General features: G+C 43.8%; 1 protein-coding gene across 2 annotated transcripts in view; it reads right to left on the bottom strand.

Annotated features, from left to right (window-relative positions):
* Positions 1-2034: 2034 nt before the first annotated feature.
* LOC126543150 (clotting factor B-like) overlaps positions 2035-16555 on the bottom strand; it is a 26348-nt gene continuing 11827 nt past the window's right edge. For both annotated transcript variants that reach the window (XM_055062293.2, XM_050190287.3), the window contains exons 7-8: positions 5924-6075; positions 2035-2356 (exon numbers count right to left, since the gene is read on the bottom strand). In XM_055062293.2, the coding sequence (XP_054918268.2) occupies positions 2090-2356; positions 5924-6075 (419 nt within the window). In that variant the 3' untranslated portion in view covers positions 2035-2089. The remainder of the gene's footprint in view (positions 2357-5923; positions 6076-16555) is intronic.

Below are 16555 nucleotides of genomic sequence, written 5' to 3'. Positions count from 1 at the left end.
CAATAACTCATTGAGTTGCAATCAGTAAACATTCATTCTTACTCTTTATCTGTGCACGCCACTCATTCTGAAAAAAGTCATCCGGGTTCTTAAGCCGGTAATAAATGTAAGGAAAGAAACGCATATTTTGCTCGTTCGAGCGAATGACAAACGCTCACGCACAAACGTCAGGAACACAACACTAACCTAGTAGAGTTTTTTCCGGTTCCGAAGTCATTTAGAGCGATGGCTGCCGGCTTCCTTCAGAATGATGCAAAGACGATGCCTTGGCAACTGCCTTTCCGGTTGGTGCCTTCGAGTGCATGCACTGAATAAAATGTCCCTCATGCCGTCTGCGCCAAACTGGACGAATCCTATTATGCCTACGGAATCCTGATTGTCTATTGCAATCAGACAATGATATGCAAATGATGGCACACATGCATTAAAAAGTGGGTGGATGCATATATTATTAGCACAGGTCATCTATCTTCATATTCATAATGTGTCCCTGCTCTACAGAATATGTATACTGCACTTTCGTTCTTACTAGCCGAGACTAATTTCTGCATACGCGCCCAGCATAAAAATATTATTTGAAAGCATTCCAGGATGTCCTCGCTGCAACACCTTCTGTGATTTTGCGCCCGATATACATCACTCGTCCTCTCGACATACGGTGACCAAAGGTGTTGAAAAAACGAGAAGCTGGGCTTCACTTTTAATGTCACTGATGGGAAGTTACTGGTGTGAGATTTATTTTTCGTCACAGGATTCACACATCTTTAATGCCGACCGGTAATGTTCGTAAATACGTGCCTTAAGAAACAAATACAATAATTCTTTAATAATTTAGTACTCTGACAATTTCCAAATTACTTGAACAGTCGTAATGTTATAGCTGCAGACTCTTCAATCCCTCATATATCTACGGCGACCATAATTTTTTATAATGTCACTGTACAGTGAACTCTTCAGTACCGACCTGCAGCGGTATATTGACATACCTTGGTTCCTGAAACCCCTCTGAATGACCCATGCATTTAGGTGACGTAGAGCGGCAATAAAGATCAATATAAGAACCTGAAGGCTTTTCAGGTTGTGTACCTGATTTGGATTTCTAGCTGTTATTCAATACGTAGATCAGTATTGCGTGCACATATTTCTGAATACATCTCTTTATAAAGACGTCTACGTTGTCGACTTTCTGATGCAAAATTTTGATCATTTATCGGGAAGAAAACATTTCCAGGAGCAGCTGTGTAACTTGAAACAATAGAAGCTGCACACTGAATTGTAACTGCTTGTAAGAAGAAATTTTGTAATAAAAGTAGATTATACTGCCCCAAAGTGCTCTTTTTCTTCAATATCTGCACTAAAAACAATGCCCCTGATTAGGACTTTTCTATAAGTGGCTGTCACAAGTAAGGCTAATCCCATCCATAATATATAAATCAAAATGCAAGGACCTTATATAGAGTAAGATAAATTATGCCAAACTATTTTGGTGAAAAAAAATTGACTAACTGCCATGTATATCGCCATGAAATCCTCTCATCAAACACGGTTGCCTTTCTGACTACTAAAACAGGGCTGCATTCATCGAACAAAATGACGAACCAATCACGCGAACTCGTGGTTCTAGCTCAGCGGTGCGTTGCTAAAATCTATGCTGCAAGTTTGATCCCGGCCGCGGTGGTCGCATTCTGACGGGCGCGGAATGCGCAAAATTCACGTGTACTTAGTTTTATGAGCGCGTCAAATTGCTCGAGGTGGTCTAAGTTATTCCTAGATGACCCAACTACTGCATGCTTCCTTATTACACCCTGATTTTCATGCGCAAATCTCCCCAAATGCTTTAAAGTTACACAATGATCAATGCGGTAAAAAATGTACAGCAGATACACTCACAGGGACAAACGAACGAGGGAATCGAGTACTCGTAGGTCGTTTACGGTGCATCTGTGGACCTGGGCTACAATTTTCGCTAAAGCCCCACCAGAACCAACAATTCTTAAGACGATACATATCTACTATGGAAGGAAGACATTCGCCCCATTTTTCCAATACCTTTGTTTCATTGACGAGGAAAACAACAAGCCAATACTTTTTACATCAACAAACGCATTTCCGGTTCATCCGATTCAGACGATTCCGTATGCCCATCATTGCAGGCGTGTGGTCTACCACTGGAACTTCTACGGCGCTCCCACGACGCACAGCGGTTGAGCACTTTCTTTATCCATGGTATGTACGGCTCGACCCGTGTGTGAGCACTCGGCCTGAAATCCTTTCTGCAGAAAGTGTACGAGCCAACTCCTACTTGGGTGGCTGGTCTATCTTCTGAGATGAGAGTGAGGGGTCCGCCAGACAAGCCCTGTGAGATAAACGCCCATTATAAGAGAAGGTAATAGCACTTCCCGGAAATTATTATCGAAACAAAGCAAACGATTTATTTTTGTTTGCGCCGTCAGACACAGTACAAATGTTATAAAAGCGCAGCAACTGCATCTCATAAAAGACATTCTGTTTAGGCCACATACACAAGTCGAACCACATGCCATAGTATTACAAGCAGTGCGAGAACGCAGCACAAGGCAGCGCCCGTGTAGCTTCTTTCCTCAATTCTAAAGCTGTTCCCACGCTCATGCTCCAATTCTAACGTATACGATGCTACAAAGAGTGTCCTTCACTACGCACCGATGCATCATATAAGCAATGCATGCAACACGGTCATATGTTGCCTCGTAAGAGGCACAGGCACAACCACACGTTGTCATTACTCGAAAGCGCTTTGCAACATAGTAAACGAAGAATAACTTTATGAAGAATGTTTATTGCATGAAAGGCATACAAAATGACCGTCAAAGCATAAGCCGGTGTGGTTTGTTGGTCATTCATTGCGCAAAGACTTTTAATGTCTATAATCATGTTTCTGAGACTTGACAAGCATTGATTTAGCTGGGAAGTGAATCGATGAAAACGTGCAGACATGTTATTATATCACTTTATCTATATCCTTAGAGAGTTTAGGTATCGCAACTATCAGGGTATGTCTTTTCTTGTTTTGTTACGACATCTTACGGGTCACCTCAGGCAATCCAATATGAAAACACACCGCCTTTCCAACTAACTGCTCCTCCACTACCTGGCCTGCCTCTGCCGACCTCATAGGTTCAATAGGGAAGGCAGTAAACAGGAAAGCACCGCCCCCCCCCCCCCCCCGAAGAAAAAGGTAAGAAAGCAAAGGTCTGATTATCAACTGCATGGTTCAGCGTGTATTTTTTTTGCAATGCGTAGATCTGGGAAGTGTAAAAGGTGCGCCAGGACGGGCAGTGCTGCACTTTGATGGCAAGCGATGACAGTGAGGAAGCAGCCGTGTTAGTATGTGGGAGCACTAAGCAGTGATTAAGCAGCAGCTGAGTGGCCCTGTACACGAACGATCAATGCCACAGCCCGGAATGCACCCAAATAAAGGGACAACGGCGATTAGTGCTCTCACTTCGCAACTCGCTGTAGGTCATCGTAGTGATTCTCTCACGACGGACTGATCTTCAAACCTAACTGGCACACAACAGACGTTTCTCGCATGCTATCGCACAGTTTGCAGCCAGAATCCCTTGACTTTCCTCTCTGTTTGTTATCCTACACTGCTTGCGCGACTTCCTTTCTTCCGGACACATACCGACTCGGAGAAGGTGCTATGCACAAAAATATGTGCTATATCCATAGCTAAACTCACAAGAATGATAATCTTACCGTACGCAAATTTCACTGCAGCATGAAAAAATGTATCTAGATATCACTTATGAAGTAACAAAATACAAAAACTCTACATTTGTCAACTTCCTTGTCTCGTACTCTACTCAGCTTCCCCCCCCCCCCCTTTATTTTTGATTTTACAGAGGTGGGCATTTGCGCTAATGGTCCCCATGCATAGCTGCACCTTGTATACAAATTGTCGCTGTTGTAGTAAACACGATAGCAAGCGGTCATACTGTTTGGCAGCAGAGCCACAATATTATACTCTGAAATTATGCAACAGAAGTTTAGTTGCAGCAAAACTTCAATATCAAAAGCAATATAAATTGCGAAAATTAGTTTCCTTACGTATAAAAATTTGTAATTTTGCACCGCACGTCAATTTCGGAGTGTTATTATATCAGAAGCATTATTGTTTCGGCAAGTTGGCAGAGGATTTCAAAATGTGTGTCCGCTCAAAACAGATAGGATCAAGGTACATCAGCTGGCTAAAAAATGACGATGTAAGAAAATTCTGCTTTCTTAGTCAAGTTCTTTTTCGCGGATCTCTGTAACTTGCGCACACACGTGTTTTAATAGTCAGGAGCTCCGGGCCTTTGTTTTGCCTCTTTTTATTTCGCACTTAGAGGCTGTCGTCATATTTATGAAAAGTAACTCGCGAGCGCCTGGCAAATAACCTCGTCGACAACACGCTGTGTTGTCCCGCGCCAAGAGGCGAAAATAAAAGGACAGAAGGGCGAAGTTTCTTTTTCCTACTGAATCGCGGTAACGAATGGTTATCCTTATCTTTGTTGTGGCACAGCAATAAAGTAGGTCGATTTCATTTCAATTTATGATGGACACATTGGGCTCTACCGTAGCTTTGTCAGCAGCCGGCGCCAACCATGAGTATGACCGTTATATGAAGTTTTTTTTTTTTTCTCCGCTCGTAAGCAGTATCAACACAGTGAGAGGGAAACGCAAAAGGAGGAGTGCAGACTCTATGAAGAACGTCCCGACTCCTTCAATTTGCTTTGGCATGTGGACGCTGCGCCAACAAACAAGGGGTCGACGAGGCCACGTGCTCGCATGTTCTCTTTCTGAGAGATGACAACAATACATTATAAAATTTCCAGTGCCGATCTAGCGGTACGTGCGAGAGAAATGCGTTAGCATTACGTCGCACCTCTGTTATCTCCCAGATGCATGATTTGAACCGCGTTCACCACGCTGCAAAATATTGTTCGAATGTTCGCTCGAAAGATGCCGCGCCCCTTGGAGGAGCAAAGTGCGACTGGCAGTCGTCCGCGGCAAGCAATTTCGCCTTCTTAAACGTACTTAGATACCAGCCCCCGAGCTGTACTTTTCTCATACATCGGCTGCTGTGCCGGCACACGTTTTAATGCCTTTATGTATTGTTAAGGAAGGTACTCCTACAGGAAACCGCGAACGTTCCCAAACAATGCTGCCCATTTTGTATATTTGCGTCAAAATTGACACGTCATGTATGTCTCAAACAGTGCAAGAAATGCGTATTCAAGCGAAACAATGAAAAAAAAACTTGAAAACAAAGAATAAAAAAATGCCCGCAGAAAGGAGCATGACGCAGCATTATAACTCAAGCAACGATAAATAAAAATATGTAATATTGAAATAGATAACGCTATGAGCAAAGCACATGTTATAGTACTTATTTATTTAAATCTCCGCACCTGTAACTTCAAACTATTCAGTTGACCAATATTTTACTCTTCGTAGGCCACAATAATCAAACCAGTTGACCATATTGTATTGCTTTAACTTGCCGTCGAATTATGATGACATATCGGACTTGTTTATAAGTAGTTCTGGACTAGCGTGCTTTAATTTGTTCAATGCATGCAGTTTCACGAGACTCGCCGTGTAACGGGTAAATATTTTCTGTTTGCACAGTAGGAAACGCATGGAATGTCTTGGGGGCACAAACAGCTTAACCTCAAACTTGAAGCAGTTATTATTCTCAACTCTCACCTTGAGCTAGTCCGCCATGTTTTCAAAGACCGTAAACACATTAGTAACAAAACTGTGCGAACCGACAGTCTGGCTCTTATAATTGCAACGAATCATATGGTATCCACATGGCTCATAGGTCTTAATGATACCCAAGCGCATTTTATACCGCACAGAGGTCGCAGGAACATTTCTTATCTTTTTGCTGACTTACCTCAGCAATGTTTTTTCCGCCTGATTGTGTACAGAGTAGCATACGATTCCAATTGGCTGCTTTGACGTCCGGAATTGCCAAACGTTTCTTGCATTCCTTGAAGTGCTCAATTTTCGCAGTGGAGTAGTAGAGCATTTTAGGCGAGTCTTCATCTGAAAGTAAGTTGTAGGAGATCATTTTTTTTTCTCAGTTCACCAGACAATTGGTCAAGCCGCTAAGAGAAGTTTGGGGTTTATTGGCGCAGAGGCAAGGGGTGGCCAAAGAGCGCCTTGCGACTTGTCATTAGTTGTCAATGGAAACACTTACTGCTAATAGTATACATAATAAGGCTGCAAAGAGATCTTAAAGTTAGACGCTGTCAAGTGCCTAAAATGTAGAGGTACTAATGAGAGAGAATGACAACATATCTGTGCTATGACAGCACAAGATAAGAGGCCGAATGATTTGGTAGAGAAATGTTTAAATTACAGCAGCGGTACCGCCTCACTATGTGCCCTGAAGGCAAGAGCCGGTAGACACGTGCTCTACGAAACACCCCTACTGCATAACCGCCCTTTTGAAAGGATGTGATTTGAATCTCTTAAGCTGATATCGAGTAGCAGAACAGCACTGAAGAAACTGAGAACTGCTTCGGTCTCAGACAATTGTTCTTCACGTACATACTTTCCTGGGTAGGGGAATATGGTGTTAATAAGCTAGAGCTAAGTGCTTTCTTATTGGGCTTCTGATTCCCGTCACTCCAGATAAACGTGCAGGATGGTCAGCCTCTCGCCACCTCTAGGGAAGACAAGCTGTTAGCGGCCAGTCAACAAATAGGAATTGGTGCAGTATTTGTGTCCTCCTCTTCGATATAACAACGCATCAATTAGTCACACTTTTGTTATTCATGGCAAATTTATTATCGTGGAGTAGTTGTATGGTGATTATGGAAGGTTTCAGTGTTACGCATGAATCTCCAAGAATTCATTTTTTTTTTTTGCCATAAGAAAAGCTTGAACTTTGCCGTTGGAGTGGCTATGGAAGAACTAATGGTATTCGGTGTTAAGTATATCGTTGCTTTGTTAGGAAGCCAATTACCCATGATGTTTCTATGCCCGAGTAGCCGACATAATACGACTATTGACGCAAATTTTTCGAAATTTTGAAGGCCTTAGAAAGTGCTTTCTTTCATGTTTTTTTCGGAAAAATACTAAAAATAAAAAAGACGATTACGCACACAGCTATGACAAGCCCACAAATTTTTTTCTGTAACACTGAAAAGAACTGTTACATTATCGCATACCAAAAGTCTCAGCAGAGATGTCATTTTCAAAATATAGGCACGATTTCACGTCCAGGCATTGATTTTGCGTCAAAGAGTCAGGACCGACATTTTTAACGCACCAGGTCTGATTAATATCCTCTTGACGCGTTAACACTTCACTGTGCAGCGAACGAAACCTTTTGGGCATTGAGGTTCAAGTGCACGAACACAAATTGTTGCACGCGATCCCCTGCGACCTTGTTTCGTAACTTGGTGTGCACATTTCCAAACTCTGATTTTTTTTCTTTCACATGCCGCAAAAGAAGGGAGAAGGTGCTGTAGCCGAGAGGCGAGGGGGTCCAAGGGTTCGTTCAAACAACTTCCTTGGCACCGCGTGGAACGATACAGGTGCTTCACAGACTCCTAATGTCCTTCTTTTGACCAAAATTCTAGTTACGTTCAAAGGAGTCGCACTCTAACAGAAGTAGTCTACGGCAAAGCCGTATCTTTATCTGTCTTTCTTCAATTTGATATCATTGAAAAAGTCGTGTAACACCTGTTTTTTCCCTGAATCTTTCAGTGTTTGTTTGCATCACTTACATCTCTAATTACGACATGCTGGTTAGATGCACACGTACTGCAGAGGAACGAAAGCAGATCACGGACTATACTTTTTTTTTAATATATTGTAGATACACGAAAGATTTTTCTATACTCAAGTAGTCTGTAAAGTTGAGAGGTTTTAGTAGCTTCAGTTCCTGTAATGGGCTTTACAGCCATAAATACTGCATAGGTATCTGTCGAAAGGCGTTTTTATTTCGCGTGCACAATATCGGGCTTCAAGAATGATAGACCGAGCGATGCGTAACACACTCCACTGTAAAACTTTATTGCGTTCGTACAAAATTCAGGAAACGCTTACTTGGAAGTGCCTACGCATGCGAAACACTGAGGTATGCTTTTTCGCTTCAAGAAACGACGCATCGCATTCTGCGGTCTGCCATGTGCACAGCGGTAAAGGCCTTAGTTGCGCCAGTAGTCGATGTACGAGCAGTGGGACACAGATTTCTTCACTCACTTTCCCCACAGGCAGTGAAAAAGGCTCTCTCATTGAAGGTGGGTTGTGAAATAGGGTGGGTAATGTCGTATCGCTTATGGTAGAGCAGCACGGATGCTCACTCTTCTAACTTACTTTCACGAAGTATGTGAAACTCCAGTTGGCCTTTTATAGATGGAGTGACCATTGATTTGATCCTGCCTATAGGGTTGATATCGGACTGGTCCTGAGGCCACCTGTCGCGACGCGGATACATAGGCGGTTAACAGAGTCTAGCATCTTGAGAGCATTTGGTGCAGTAGCTTGATACACTATGGCACCGTAGTGGAAACGTGATCGTACAAGGCATTCGTGCATGTTCACGAGGCACTATTTGTGAGTACGAATGTTGTGTGCGAGACAATTTTCATATTGAGCAATGTTTTGGGGAATTTATTCCTCAGCTGAGAGAAACGAATCCTAATTTGGAGTTGTCTGTGATACCTAAAATTATGTGCTCCGCATTCACAGCCAACCACTGTCCATGGAGTTCAGTACTGGGCTCCGGAAACAGCCCTCTTATATTTATAAGAAGCACGCAGGAACGTATCCTGGGATTTAGCTGAAATCCGTTCTCAACAAGCCTTCATTACATTTTGGTGAGGCCTAGCTTAAGTTGTCGCTCGAATACTGCAATGTCTCATCATTAGAATCCCGTCTGCACGTCATCTACATATCTTCATTAGACATACGCGTAGAATGATGAACAAAAATAATTCATTTCAGTAATAAATATGGTACAGCCAAGTACTCAGCCTTGATGTACCTCAGATTCCTGGACAAATAGCGCAGACAAGGCATTGCCTATTCTGACACAGAATTGACGTTTCGACAAGTAGCTTTGTATTACGTTCAGCATGTTTCCACGGATGCTCATTCCTGATAGATCTCGTAGCATTCTGTATCACCGCCTAGGGTCATTCACCATTTTCATATTCAGCAGTACAAAGGACTACAAGCGTTCGTTGTGCAACGTGTCACGAATATTCACCTCAATGTGTACGAGATAGTCGATTGCTGACAACCCTTTTTAAGAGCACACTGATAGTGATGAAGCAATTCGTTTGATATAAGAAGCTATGGAAGACTACGATGTATCATTTTCTTATGTGCAGCAGAGGCAACTTGTGATTTCTATATAGGGGAAATCTTGCACCTCGGATAGGTATTTTCATGCATGAAACCTGAGAACACAACAGCGTCTTACCATTACGGTGCGAAGTATACGGTAGCCCAACTATTGATGAAAAGCATGAGGACTGTAATATGTACTTTGATGCCTAAGGTCTCAATAATTTCGTACATAATTCTGTCAGCTCCTGGAGCAGAGCTTGCATAAACTTTCAACACAGCTCTGAAATCGGCAATAATAAAAGGTCATTTTGTACCCTTCGTTCGGTTAGCGTTACCGGTCGGGTTACATACATTCTGCTACATTTCATTTCGGTAGGACACGTTCAAATTGTGTTAGAGACAACATAAGAGATCATGTGTATTCTAAATAGCCATGCGGGCGAGCTAAGACATTTTTATCGCTCTGTCGACTACTTGAGTCACTGTATGGGTCTTCTCAAAAGCTGTTGTGAGCCTTGAAGTCACCCAGCAATATGTAGGATTATGAAAGCTAAATAATAATTGTAAAGAAACCTCTTTTTCCGATGGTGCAATTAAGAAGCATATATATCGAACATGCATGTTGAAGAGAAATATTAAAGCTATATATATATATAAACATATTATACGAAGTGTGAAGATTAACAGCAACGATTTCAGCAACCAACCGTTTACCAATGACATTTTCTTGTTCACCAGCGCCTGCGATGAATTGCTACAAATTATTGAGGACCTTAGCCAAAAAAGTGTAAGAGTAGATTTCACGGTTAATACGCGCAAGACAAAGTTATTTTTATTATTCTGACAAGATGACTAGAATTCAGGTTCGACACACAGCTTCTAGAACATGTGCAAGAGTGCGTTTTTCTAAGTCACTACACACAGGGTTCTGTTATATTAAATATAATTTTGCAGAAGAATAAAAAAAAAGAACTGATCCTCCGTGCTGCAAAGTGCTGCAATGCCCAAGGGGACGAGATCCAATCCCAGCGGCGGTGGTTGAATTTTGTTGGGCGAACGTTGGGTGAACCAGCACTGGGTGCACGTTAAAAACGCGAAGTGGTCTAAATCAACCTGGAGTCCCCCGCTGCAACATGCCTCATAATCATATCATGGTTTTGACACGTTAAATCCCAGTAGCATTTTTAAGGCTACGCTTATATGTGAGAGGTATTGAGAAATTGTAACTGCAACTTACCGCTACCCTTGAAAAGAAAAGTGTGCAACTAACGCCTTCTACCTGCACTAAATCATGGGGTAGAAATTCGGAGGTTAAACAGCAGCTTGAGAAGCAGACAAATACCGCGTAGCCAGCGATGGAGGGAAAAACGTGAAGCGTCAAATTAAGAAACAGGAAGGCAGCTGCTTTTACTTGCGGTTCACAGAAAATATTATTGAACATTTCTCGCTAGAAGAAAATTTTTTTAATCAGAAGCCGTTAGTACAAATGTGCGAACTGAACCTTCAACTAAAATAACATTTGAGTTACTTCTAACCGAACGTTTGCTTCTCTGCGCTGCCTCATATCTGCTGCATTCTAGCCTGAAGAAAAAAATTCTGCACTGTTTTATTCTCACTGCAGCTTTATTGTAATGGACTTTGATATACTACATAAAGAGGTACATTTTCAAGGCATACGCATACAGTGTTCGTGCAGCGGGCCCCGGCCGCGCCCGTTCATTCAGGCGCCGGTTAGGGCCAGACCCCATGTTGTAGCCAGGAGGCCATGATGGGCTCGGGTTTCAAATGGCGGGCCCTGTTTTAAACATTCGGCCCGTGCGGGTCGTTCAGCTTTGTGGGTCGAAAAGCCGTCCTATGTATGCCAGTTTGCTGCAGCTTAGCTTTTGTGAAATCGTATACCTACGCACGAGCGCTGGGCGCACAAATAGATTCTTCAGACGACGGTGATAATAAAGCCCCGCAGGGGCGTCTGCGTCAGCAGGCGTTTGGTGCGTGGCGACACCACGTACCTGAGCACACGAGCGTTGGACCTTCCCGCGTCTAACCATGCGCGGCTTAGCCATGTCCGGGGAAAAGGGGATCCTGGGGGTTGAGCCAATGCCGGGTGTTTCGACCTTTAAGGCCCCTCGGCGGCGGCAACACACCATTTTGGCCTCGGCTTCACGTAGACGGCACCCCCGGACTGACCCACCCGGGGGAAATCGGTAGTTGCCTTTTCCTATCCTCCTCTCCAATCTTCGTCTTTCTCTCTAGCCTTTATATCTTTCCTATCTCCTACTTAATTCTTTATTACTTTCGAGCTTCCTGCCTGCAAGGGTTAGCGTTGTGTGAGTCGCCAACCCAGGTTATATTAAATTTGGTTATAGTGGCAGCGTACAGCTGGCGTTTGTACGCCCTGTTTCTACAGGCCGTGCAGCGTCCCCCTGTAGGGCTCTATGGTCGGTGGCTGGCGCTATTACTCTCTCACTTACGGCTAGTTCCTTCCCTCCACTACCTGATCGCTCCCTGACGAGGGGGCACACCGAAGAAATTTTTGAATTTTTTGGACGCCTAAACGAAACCTTCCCGCGATTTCATGTCATCCACTCTGAAAAACAAGAAAAACAAGCACGAAAAAAATCAACTTTTGTAGTTTCGAAATCCCTAACTCAGGCACTTGGACCAGGCATTTTTTGGTATTCCACGACAAAAAGCAACACGAGAAACTGCATAACCTTGTATCATGTGGAGATGTGGCAGTGACCCCGCACTGCACGATGAACGCCACCCGTGGTGTAGTTTGTGATGATGATTTGATGGAGCTTACGGACGTAGAACTATTAGAAGTCTGGAGTGATGAAGACGTAATCAATGTTAAGAGAATTCTGTTAAGGCGCGATGGAAAAGAGATTATAAACAAACGTGTAATTCTCAACTTTGGTTCAAGTGTGCTCTCTGAGAGTACTGAGACAGGATATGTGAAGATCCCGGTCGGACCACATGTCCCAAACCCCCGGAGATGTTTTAAATGTCATTGATTTGGCCACAGCTCAAACAACTGCCGCAGCCGCCAAACTTTGCAAAATGCAGTGCTCACGAGCACTCCGCTGCATCGTGTGAAAACTCTTTCCACCGTGTGAACTGTGACGGGTAGCACGCCGCGTACTCGTGGTCGTGCCCATCACGGAAACAGAAAAAGAAATTGTCACAATAAAAGTAAAAGAAAACAACTCGTTCAACGAAGCACGCAGGCGGGTGTCCTACCTTCCTAAAGTCAGCTTTGCCGAAAAGGCGCGTCAGGGGGCAGCGCCACAACGGCCCCTGGCGCCTGTCCGGCCCACACTGAGTGAGCCGGCAGTGACGCCATCTGCCCCCTTGGTGGCTGCAGCCAGCGCTGCTCTGCCGTCCCACAAGGGGCCATCGACCTCCAGGCTGGTGGCCTCAATGGTATCGTCCAGTGAGATGAAGCAAAGAGTGGGTGTCCAGCACCTCGCCGGACCCGATGGACGTAACACCGATCATGACGGCGCATTCAGCGCCTAAGGAGCGGCGCGAGTCTGCCGACCACTCCAGAAAAGACAAACTTCGTGTCATGGCGCCTGTAAAAGGCCCCGTGACCTAAACCTTGTTTCTACAACACACATCAATAACACTTATCTCATAATGCAAACACAGATACTACAACGGAACGTTAGAGGACTTCTCCATAACCTTGACGATATCAGAGAACTGCTCCATAGGTACAATCCGAAAGAGCTGTGTGTTCAAGAGACGCACTCGAAGCACACAGAGACAAACTTTCTCCGACAATACACTATTTTTCGGAAAGATCGTGACGCTGCTAATGCTTCATCCGGTGGTGTAGTCATCGTAGTTGATACGAGTCTATCATGTCGCTTACTTGAACTTCAGGCGCATCTTGAGGCAGTCGTTGCACAAGTGATCGTTTTCAACAAGTTATTTCCATTGTGCTCGTTGTACATTTCATTTAATCAACAGCACAAAAAAATGATTTCTATTGCCTAGTGGATTAGCTTCCTGAACCATAGATAATCGTAGGTGATTCGAATGCCCACAACAGTCTCTGGGGAGACGCCCGGCGCGACATTCGAGGGCGACTCATCGAAAAGTTTCTTGTAAGCTCCGGTGCGTGCCTCTTTAATAAGAAAGAGCCTACATGTCTTAATTTCACGCATGACTCGTACTCATCTATTGATCTGGCTATTGGCTCCACTTCATTAATTCTTTACATAAAATGGGACGTAATCAAAAATCCTCTAGGGAGTGACCATTTTCATATATTACTCAAGCTAGCAGAGCAAGATGACCATTCACCACAAATGCATCGATGGAAACTAGAAACAGCTGATTGGAAGCAGTGTACTGAATCAACTTATTTAGCACAAGATCTTATCAATGATATTACTATAGATGACGCAGTGCAGTATTTTACAGCTGTTATTACCCGCGCAACGGAAAATTCATCCCTCAAACAAATGGTCATTCATGTAAACGATGCGTCGCATGGTGGACTGACGATTGCAGACAGGCACGGAAGAAGCAAAACAAGGCATCGAATACAGTGCGTCGAATAGTCATCGTCGAATAGCGCTAATAAGTTGTCTTTGCAAGTTATTTGACAAAATGATAAATCACCATTTGTTACATTTCCTCGAATCTAATAAAATGCTTGACACTTATCAGTGTGGCTTCAGGGAAGGTCGCTCTACAACTGACCATCTAGTGCGCATAGAGCCGCACATCCCTCATGCCTTTATACACAAACAGTACTTCTTGTCCATATTTCTCGATATGGAAAAGGGGTACGACACAACGTGGTGCTTTGGGATATTGCGAGATTTGTCGGACATGGGCATTTGCGGAAACATGCTTGTCGTTATAACAAGCTATTTGTCAAAGCGTGTATTCCGTGTTAGAGTTGGAAGTGCTCGCACTAAGTCATTTCTGCAAGAAACTGGGGTGCCACAGGGTGGCGTACTAACTTGCACTCTTTTTATCGTAAAAATGAATTCTTTACAATCATCAAATCCTGGTACCATGTTCTATTCAGAATACGTTGATGACGTGCAAATATGCTTTAAATCATGCAATCTCGCAATTTGTGAGCGACAAGTTCAGTTTGGCCTGAACAGGGTGTCGAAATGCGCAAGTGAAAATGGGTTGATGTTAAATCCGTAAAAAAGCTCCTGAGTCCACTTTACAAGATGTCTGGTCCCAGATGTTGATATTGAACTCGATGGAAAGCGCATCCCTCTGCACACAGAGCACAAATTTTTAGGTGTCATACTTGATTCGAAACTATCCTTCATATCTAACATGAAATATATTAGGAATAAAGGCTTAAAAACGATGAATCTTCTTAAAGTTTTGTCACATACAATATGGGGTAGCGGTAGGAAGTGCCTCATTCCCCTCTACAAGACCCTCACACTATCCCGTTTGGATTAGGGTGCTGTAGTCGATCACTCTGCCACACCGAGTGCATTAATGATACTGGATGCCGTTCATCATTTAGGGATCCGCCTGGCTACAGGTGCTTTCAGGACGAGCCCTGTACCAAGTCTGTACATGGAGTCAAATGAGTGGTCACTAAACCTGCAAAGGTCGTACTCTAGTTTTAGGTATTTGCTCAAAGTGCTTCCGAATCCTGAGCATCCTTGTTATGGAACTCTAAATTAAATGACGTGCGCTACACTGTTTCATAATCGCCCAACATTAAGAGAACACTTCTCGCTGCGTGTGAGGAGGTACCCCGCATTTAGAACACTGTCTGAAGACCCCAGCAAGGCCATTACCGCTGTGGCATTGGGTAATTGTAGCATGTGAAACGTCATTTGTACAAGTCTCGAAGCGCGCTCCACAGGAACACATTCGAGTGCACTTTGTAGAACTGCAAGCGAAATACTCATGCGCGCAATTCTACACGGATTGATCAAAATTGCATGCGGGCGTGTCCTTGGCAGCAGTTGCACGATCTTTTTCGGAATCAGACGTTCTGCGCCCACTAGCGAGTATCTTTACGGCGGAGGCCTATGCATTATTGTCGGCTGTAAAGCAGGTTATGCGTGTAAAATTAAAGAAGGCAATTATATATACAGATACACTAAGCGTAGTCAAGGCTTTAATTTCGCCACAAAAGTAGAGAAATTCGGTAGTAACAGAACTCTACTCACTTTTGTGCACCGTTTATGCTGCTGAACAACGTATCGTAATATGCTGTATTCCAGGCCATATAAGCATTCAGGGGAGTGTGCTTGCCGATGAACTCGCTACATCTATAGTAACGAAACCTCGCAACGCTCCTATAGCTGTCACAGATATAGACCTGAAACCTTTCCTGCGAAGAAAACTGAGAACCTATTGGCAATACCTTTGGGATGCTGAAACCTCTAAGAAGCTTGACCTAATAAAACCTCAATTACGTGCTTGGCCATCGACACCAAAATCACGGGCAACCGATGTCCTTTTAACACGGTTGAGAATAGGACAAACATACGGCACGCACAACTGCTTGTTGACTGGCGATGAACCTCCCATCCGTGCTAAATGTAGCGAGAGGTTGACTGTCATCGATGTCCTATTAGAGTGCCGGGAAGTAGACTGTCAAAGGAAAAAAACACTTTCCTCTAGCGTACACACAATCTATCCCTCTTCATCCAACAATGCTTTTGGGTAATGAACCGCTATTCAACATGAAAGCAATACTAGATTTTTTCAATGAAGTCCGCTTGATGCATGTTATCAGCCCCAAAAGTTCGTAAGGCGGGTTCTCTTGTGACGCCGCTGTTGCGATATTAGCGTTTTGTATAGCGCACGCCTCCAGGGCCTTAGTCCCGAAAGGCCCCGATGAGGCAATAGCTACTGACAACCACACATTTTAGTATACCATCTCTTCACAGCATATATTTCATTTTTCACCAAGCTGTCACTGTACACCCTGTATATCATTGTCCTAATTTTACCTAAACGAATATTTTACGCACTCCACAGCGAATGATTTTACGCCTCTATATAGTCATGCACATGTACACTCTGACTTTGACCACAAACTCGACTACATTAAACCATTGTCTGGCGCTCTTTGGCCTTCCCTGGCCCTGCCGCCATAAAAACCAATTAATCATCATCATCAACCTGTGATAGATGTGGTGAAAGGCTGACCTTCCTTCACGTCCTCCTGGAGTGCCGGGAGGCCGAAGCTGAGGGAAACTTTCCTCTT

The sequence above is a fragment of the Dermacentor andersoni genome, chromosome 10 (genome assembly GCF_023375885.2).
Source record: "Dermacentor andersoni chromosome 10, qqDerAnde1_hic_scaffold, whole genome shotgun sequence".
In the NCBI taxonomy this organism is placed as follows: Eukaryota; Metazoa; Arthropoda; class Arachnida; order Ixodida; family Ixodidae; genus Dermacentor; species Dermacentor andersoni.
Note: the sequence above shows the minus strand (reverse complement) of the source record. Positions and strands in the feature narration are given on the sequence as shown.